Here is a 7746-nt window from a genome sequence, read left to right on the forward strand (position 1 = left end):
AGTCCCACCAGCACTGTATGAAAGTTCTAATTTCTCCATACCCTCACTAGCATTTGTTGTTTTCTGGTTTTTGAACTTGGCTATTACTGCTGGGGTGAGATGATATCTCATTGCTGTTTTGATTAGTGTCTCTCTAATGGCTAGTGATTGTGAGCATTTCTTCATGTGTTTGTTGGCTGCCTGAATGTCTTCTTTGGTGAAGTGTCTGTACTTATCCTCTACCCATTTTATAATTGGGTTGTTTGTCTTTTTGTGGTTGAGATGTTGAAATTTTCCATAAATTTTAGAGATTAGTCCCTTGTCAGATACTGTCACTGCCAAAATTTTTGTCCTAGTCTATAGGTTCTCCTTTTACTCTTTTGGGAAAGTCTTTTGATGCACATACATGTTTAATTTTTAGGAAGTCCCAGTCATCTAGTTCATCTTCTGCTGTTTGTGCATTTTTAGTTAGGTGTGATAGTGTATTCATGCCATAAACGAGAGCCCCTAAATTTGTCCCTATTTTTTCTGTGCGTATATTTTAGAGATCACAATTATCCTCTCGTCATCCTGCTTCCATTTCTAGTAAGAGTTGTGTTGTGACTTGGCATGGAATGAGAGGTTTGCTGAGGATGGTCACCCTTTTGAAAAAATACTGGTCTTGTTGCATATTGTTGCTTTCCCTTGGCTGTGATATAGAGGGACAATGGTCGCACGTGTCATTTTGAGATTGTTGTTGTTGTTATGTGCCGTCGAGTTGGCCCTGACTCATAACGACCCCTCCTTGGGTTTCCGAGGCAGTATCACTACGGAAGTAGGATTGCATTCTTTTAACTTACACGTCACTTCACCTTGTTAATATAGAAAGCTAAGAGGGCATAATACTGTCACTGTGGAATCATTTCAGTTCATCTGTTAATTCTGATACCATGCTACCCAGGGATAGAATCCATATGCAACTTTCATTATAAAGATTTCTACTCTGACCCAGGGCCATAGTCCTTTAGGGGCTGAGTATCATTCCACAGTGATACTGCCTCAGAAACCCAAGGAGGAGGGGTCTCTATGAGTCGGGTCCAACTTAACGGCAGTGAGTGAGAGTGTGTGTGTGAGAGGGAGAGAGAGAGGGAGAGTATAGGGGAAGAACACTGGACAAGAATCAGAAAGGCTTGATCCTTCTCTTCCTGGACTTACTGCAAACCCAGCTTTGCTGCCTTAGAAAAATCCCTTCACCTCAGGGTGGATGTGTGGGTGGTTTACCTGTTTTGTCTGTTTTCCTTGTTTTATGTAAATGTGTGTGTTTGCGTCTATAAAATCTTTTTTTCCCCTGCCTCAGGGATTTGTACTAAGTGCATTTGCCCTTTCTAATTATGCATTCTAACTTCTCTACATATTGGGTTTTCACACTGCCTTCAAAGTTCCAGGGCTGTCACTGAGCCCTCACAGAAGTGACAGGATTTTATAGAAATTCTTACAAATAGAAAGACTTGATAGAGCCCCAGGAGTGAGGAGATTGCTAAAGTGACAGGAGCCACAGGAGTCCTGATGAGCCCAGCAGCCTAGACTCTGTAACACACACCCCTCCCTCTGCAGGGTTTCATGACTCAGAACACTGCGAAGCAGAATGAGCACTGTCTTAAGAACTTTGACCTCACTGAATACCGTCAGGTGCTGAGCGACCTTTCCATTCAGATCTACCAGCAGCTCATTAAAATTGCGGAGGGCATGTTACAGCCTATGATAGGTAAGCTGACAACAGGAAGTTGCCATCACTCATCTTGGGGTCTGGAATGAGGTCTGGGGGGCTGTGGTAAGCTCTGCTTATCCTTGTTATTATTTGGTGCCATCAAGTTGATTTCAACTCATAGTGACCCAGTGTGAAGGAACAGAAGTGCCCCATAGGGTTTTCTAGGCTGTAATCTTGCTGGAAGTAGGTTGGCAGATCACCAGGTCTTTCTCCCAAGGAGTCGACGGGTGGGTTTGAACTGCCAGCCTTTTGGTTAGCAGGCAAGTGCTTCCCCATTGTACCACCAGGACTCCTTTGCCTATCCTTGAGGAACTGGATGTATTAGGAATGGCCTCCAGAAAGCCCTTTGAGGACTTCCCCTAGATGAAGGTAGTAAGGAGTTATATGCAGTGTGCTCATGAAGAGCTAGGGCATTTTCAACATCTTCCCGCAAAAATACATGACTGTTGGGTGGTGAGAATCTAGATATTTTTTCCTTTATGTCTTTTTTCTGTATATCATGGGATTGTTTCCTCAAGTGGACAATTTTTAGTAGGTAATAAATACAAATTCAAAAGGACAAATGCATAGACAATGAACTCTATCATCTTCTTGCCCATTAGATACTTCTATTCATGAAAAAAGCACTAAGTGTGTTCATGAAAAGGAGCACAGGAGTAAGCACTCATCCTGTGAATACCATACCCACTGACGCTCGCTGTGTACAAAGCAGTGTGCTTGTGCACTTAACGTGAAACCGGAAACTGAAATTAAGAGCAGCTGTAGGTTAAGTTGAAAGAAAATGAAAAATTAGCTCTGGCAAGTGTATGTGTCACTCACTAAGCTCCCTGAACACTAGAGGGGAAATGTCCCCTGGAACCCCTTATATGGTGCTTTCCCCAGCCTCTTAAAACACAAGCATGTTATGCGTGGACTCCAAGAAGGGCAGAGTCCTTCAGGACAATTTAAAAATAAACCCTTGGGATGAGGTTCATTCCAAATCTTTCTTTCTATCTGGGAATCTTCTTATTGGGCGCTAATTTATTCTCACCACACACAGGGAGAACTGACACATAAAGCTGGAAATACTTTATGACTCAGGAAAACGTGATAGTGAGTAGCTCCGGTTCTGGAGTCAGACAGACCTGGGTCCAAATCCTGGCTCTGCCACTTCCTGAGAGCGTGACCTGGGGCAAATTAGTTGACCCTTTATTCCCCAAGTTCCTCATCTGTAAAATAGGTAAATCAATAGCACTTCCTTAGGGTTGTTGGAAGATTGAACGAGATACTGACCATAAAGCACCTGGTGCATAGTTAACTGATACTCAATACACATATTTACATTATCACTGACTGGGCTGGAACTACACCCAGGTCTCTCAATTCTCAGACTTTGGAGTCTCGGCACAGAAGACAGTACAGAATCAAGCTGGTCCATGCTCATTGCCTTCGTCTCATCATCAACAAACTTAAGTGAAGAATTTGATCCACAGCTATTTTATTTCATGTACAGACCAATAGATTAGGAATTCTCTGCCACCTGTTGTAAGTTAGGACCATCTCAGCATTGTCCACCTGCATGAGTACTGTCTGATCTGAGCAGCCCCAAAATAGGTCTTGTCTGTGGGGAGCATGGAATCTTTTCTAATCATGCTCTTCTTTCAGTTTCTGCCATGTTGGAAAATGAGAGCATTCAGGGTCTCTCTGGCGTGAAGCCAATGGGCTACCGGAAGCGCTCCTCTAGCATGGTGGATGGGGACAACTCATACTGCCTGGAAGCCATCATCCGCCAGATGAATACCTTTCACACAGTCATGTGCGACCAGGGCCTGGACCCTGAGATCATCCAGCAGGTGTTCAAACAGCTCTTCTACATGATCAACGCGGTGACGCTCAACAACCTGCTCCTGAGGAAGGACGTCTGCTCTTGGAGCACAGGCATGCAGCTCAGGTAGGTCAGAAGTGCCACATTCCAGCAACACTATGGAGTCACCACTCACACAAGCTACAAGCAGAACACTGGTCCTTCATCTCTCAGACTCCAATCCACATCCCCTTGATAGTCCACATCACAGGGAGCATGGGGCTCAAACCCATCACCTTTCTGTAAAACGTGCTTGGTAAAGTCATCAAACACTGAGATATGGGACTTGGTAAACAAATTAGTTCCAACTTAGAGAAGTTTACATAGTCTGTAAGGTGGTAGATACAGTGTGAATAGGTCAAAGAGAAAACTCAAGGAGTATGAGGCATGAAGGCTCATATCGAAATATAAATATGCTTGTACATATTCAATGTAAATTGTTTTAATTCTGAATATTTAGTGCCTTTCTTCCTGTTGATTTATACAAACACTTCGGGTATTTCATCTTTGCTTGGTTTTAAGCACCAATTCGTTCTTCATTCAACTGACTGCCAGGCCCTTTTCAAGCTTCCACTCCCATAATTAAGGTGGGAAGGATGATAACTACTTACATCTAGGCTACGAAAGAAAAACACAACTGATGTCTTCATCCTACTGAATCAAGGTGACCAGTTGAACAAAGCTCACTTTTTACCTGTGTTTTAGGTACAATATAAGTCAACTGGAGGAGTGGCTCCGGGGAAGAAACCTTCACCAGAGTGGAGCAGTTCAGACGATGGAGCCCCTGATCCAAGCAGCCCAGCTCCTGCAATTAAAGAAGAAGACCCCAGAGGATGCTGAGGCCATCTGCTCCCTGTGCACCTCCCTCAGCACCCAGCAGGTGCGTCGCTAGGTACCTCTACCAACCAGGGAACTCAGAGCAAGCTTCTGTTTGGTGCCCAGCCTCCGCTTCATGTGTGTTTTTGCCAGTGGTCTTCACAGTACTGCCCTCCCAGCTTTTCAGTACCCCTAATGATACAGCTCTGAAGTTTCAGCTGATGGGATGTTCCTAATGGCCCAAAGACCACTTACGAAACAAGATGCCACAGTTAGAGTTTTCAAGTAACTCTCACTTAGAAAGATAAGAGAGTAAACCCACAAAACACATCAGGCTTAGTTAAAACTTTATTAAAGCACTTGAAATCTGGGAAGTTTTATGCTCAGAAGTTAAAGATTTTTCAGAAATAGGAAAATAGGGCATTTGGCACTAGAATTATTTTCATTACACTGTAATGTAATTATGCTTATATTTCCTTTAGACATTGTTTAAAAGAAAATCATTAAGAGCCTTTGTTGATACTGTTATGGCAGCTGTGGTGGTGTAGTGCCTAAGGCATTTGACTGCTAACCAGAAGGCTGGAGGTTCAAACCCACCAGCCACTCCTTGGAAGGAAGACTATTTCTGTAGAGACACTGGCTTGGAAGCCCAAGGAGGGTTCGCTATGAGTCATATTTATTGTTATGTGTTGTTGAGTCAGTTCCAATGCACAGCGACCTATGCACAGCAGCATGAAACACTGCCTCACAATCCTTGCTATGTTTGAGCCCACTGTTCCAGCCACTGTGACAATCCATCTCTTTGAGGGTCTTTCTCTTTTTTGCTGGCCCTGTGCTTTACTGAGCATGATGTCCTTCTCCAGGGATTGGTCCTTCCGAATAATGTGTCCAAAGAGAGACAAAGTCTCACCCTTGTTGCTTCCAAGGAGCATTCTGGCTGTACTTCTTCCAAGACAGATTTGTTTGTTCTTCTGGCAGTGAATGGTATATTCACTCTTCTGTAGCAACACCACAATTCAAATACATCAATTCTTTTTTTGTCATCTTTATTCATTTGAACCGAGAGGAATTTAAATGCTCTTTTCCTTTCCCCAAGAAAACTCTGTGTAACAGATATATGCACACCCATGTTCATCGCAGAACTGTTTACAATAGCCAAAAGATGGAAACAACCTAGAAGTCCATCAACTGAGGAATGGATAACCAAACTATAGTACATACACACAATGGAATACTATGCAACACTAAAGAATAATGTTCCCATAACGTGGATGAACTTGGAGGACATTATGCTGAGTGAAATAAGTCAGTCACAAAAGGACAAATATTGTATTAGTCCGTTATTGTAAAAGTTAAGGAAAGGTTTATCTATTGGAGGAAATTTTTTTTGTTAGTTACCAGGGGTGGGAGGGGAAGGGAGGGAAGGCTGTTAGATAGATAGAGATAAGTATTGATTTGGGTGAAGAGAAGGGCAATGTACCAAATGTGAGTGACCAATATGGCACCACTGAGGATCAGAAAGACATAGAGAGGTGCATGGGAGGTACGGACAACAAATATGAACCCTTTAGGACATACAGTGCTGCGTTGTCAGTGAAGGCAAACGTGGGTATATGGATGGATAGATGGGTGGGCAGGCTAAATGATTAGGTATGTCTGTGAAATGGGGAGTGTATCCAAGAACATATATAGGGTTGGCAGACAATGGGTCCTATAAGTTTATGTGAATGATCAGAATTCCCAGGTGTATAGTAGAGCTGACAAGGGGCAAGGTGGTGGTCACTGCTTGGTCACAGCCAGCTACTCAGAGGGCCCAAGTAGTTGAACCTGTGGGCTTGGGACCATAGTCACAGGGGACATCAAGCTCATTTGGCATAACATACTATACAAAACACTGTTCCACCTCCTACTTGGCAAGTAGTGACTGGGATCTTAAAAGCTAGCAAGCTGCCATCTAGATGCAATGATGGGTCTCTCCTCATCCAGAGCAAAGAAGAATGAAGAAAACCAAAATTCATGGAAACAATTAGTCCTAGAGACTGGTATACCATCCAATCTGCAGCCTATACAACTATGAGACCAGAAGAACTAGATGGTGACTGGCTACCACTGTCATCTACTTGGAAGGGGATCTGTGTAGGAGATCCTTGATAGAGAGGGAGAACAATGTGGAACAAAACTCAGAATCATTTGGAGGGAAAAAAAAAAGTGGGCACCAGGTTTGCTGGTCCAATAGAGCCTGGTGGAACCACTGAGACTATGGCCCCTAGCTGCCCTTCAGGTCTGGAATTGAACCTACACCTGTGGTTTCCAGCCAAACAACATACAGGCATATGAGTTGAACATTTACCTCAAGTAGATACACTCCTTGGAGAAAACAATCATGGGAGAAAGAAGGGCTGCTTATACACAGGGAGACAGCTCAAGGGGCAGGAGTGCATGGAGGGATGGACTGGGAAGAGGTAACTATGGGGAGGAAGTGGGAGGGGAGCTGTTGTGTTGTGGTAAACTGTGGTCAATGACATGCGACAAAGTATATGTGAACTGCTATATGGAAAGTGAATTTGCTCTGTAAATCTTCACCCAAATCACAATTTAAAAAAAAAGAAAACTCAATGTATAATATGACTTAGAGTTTTCTAGTAGAGATATTCCCACTCCATAAAAAGATAAACCACATGCAGGGAGACCTGACCGTCCATCATGAGTGTGCTTATTTGGATATCACCCATGGAGACCAGCACAAGGAAGTCAGGCTTTCCAAATTAAATAATATACTTCTCCCTCTCCAGCCCCTAAAGCAAAACAAAGTCCAAACTCAGAAAAAAAGTAAATACATCTTAATATAGCAAAGTAAACATAACCTTACTCACCTCCTCCACTGCCTACAAGGTGAAATACCACACTTTTAAGAAAATTGCTTCCTGGCAGGAAGGGTTGGTAGAGAAGGAGGAATGGAAATAAGAAACACAGGGAAGAAATGGGAGGAGTCATGTTACATTGAGGGTATTGCAGTCAATGACAAAACGAGATGTGTATGAATTGTCAAAGGGAAAACGGATTTGCTCTGTGAATCACAATATAAAGTTTAAAAATGTAATATTTTTGTTACCTCTGTGCTGCTCTAACAGAAGATATACCACAATGGGATGCTTGCACAGACAAAAGTTTATTCTCCTACAGTTTGGAGGCTTTAAGTCCAAGTTCAAAGTGCCAGGCTCTAGGGGCTGGGTAAAAGCTCCTCAACCTTGGGCTTCAGCTCTGCCTCCTGCTCCCGGCCCACTGGAGCTATAGGCTTTTCATCACTCAGACAGCTGCTGGCTTGCTGACACTGACAAACCCAAGGTTAGCAAGTAAAAAG

General features: G+C 43.2%; 1 protein-coding gene across 1 annotated transcript in view; it reads left to right on the plus strand.

Annotated features, from left to right (window-relative positions):
- Positions 1-7746, plus strand: part of MYO5B (myosin VB) — a 351393-nt gene that overhangs the window by 322223 nt on the left and 21424 nt on the right. The window contains exons 36-38 of the mRNA XM_007943854.2: positions 1573-1723; positions 3371-3656; positions 4275-4449. Of these exons, the coding sequence (XP_007942045.2) occupies positions 1573-1723; positions 3371-3656; positions 4275-4449 (612 nt within the window). The remainder of the gene's footprint in view (positions 1-1572; positions 1724-3370; positions 3657-4274; positions 4450-7746) is intronic.

The sequence above is a fragment of the Orycteropus afer genome, unplaced genomic scaffold, assembly GCF_000298275.1.
Source record: "Orycteropus afer afer isolate SDZICR_OR568_19922 unplaced genomic scaffold, OryAfe1.0 scaffold00113, whole genome shotgun sequence".
NCBI classification, from domain to species: Eukaryota; Metazoa; Chordata; class Mammalia; order Tubulidentata; family Orycteropodidae; genus Orycteropus; species Orycteropus afer.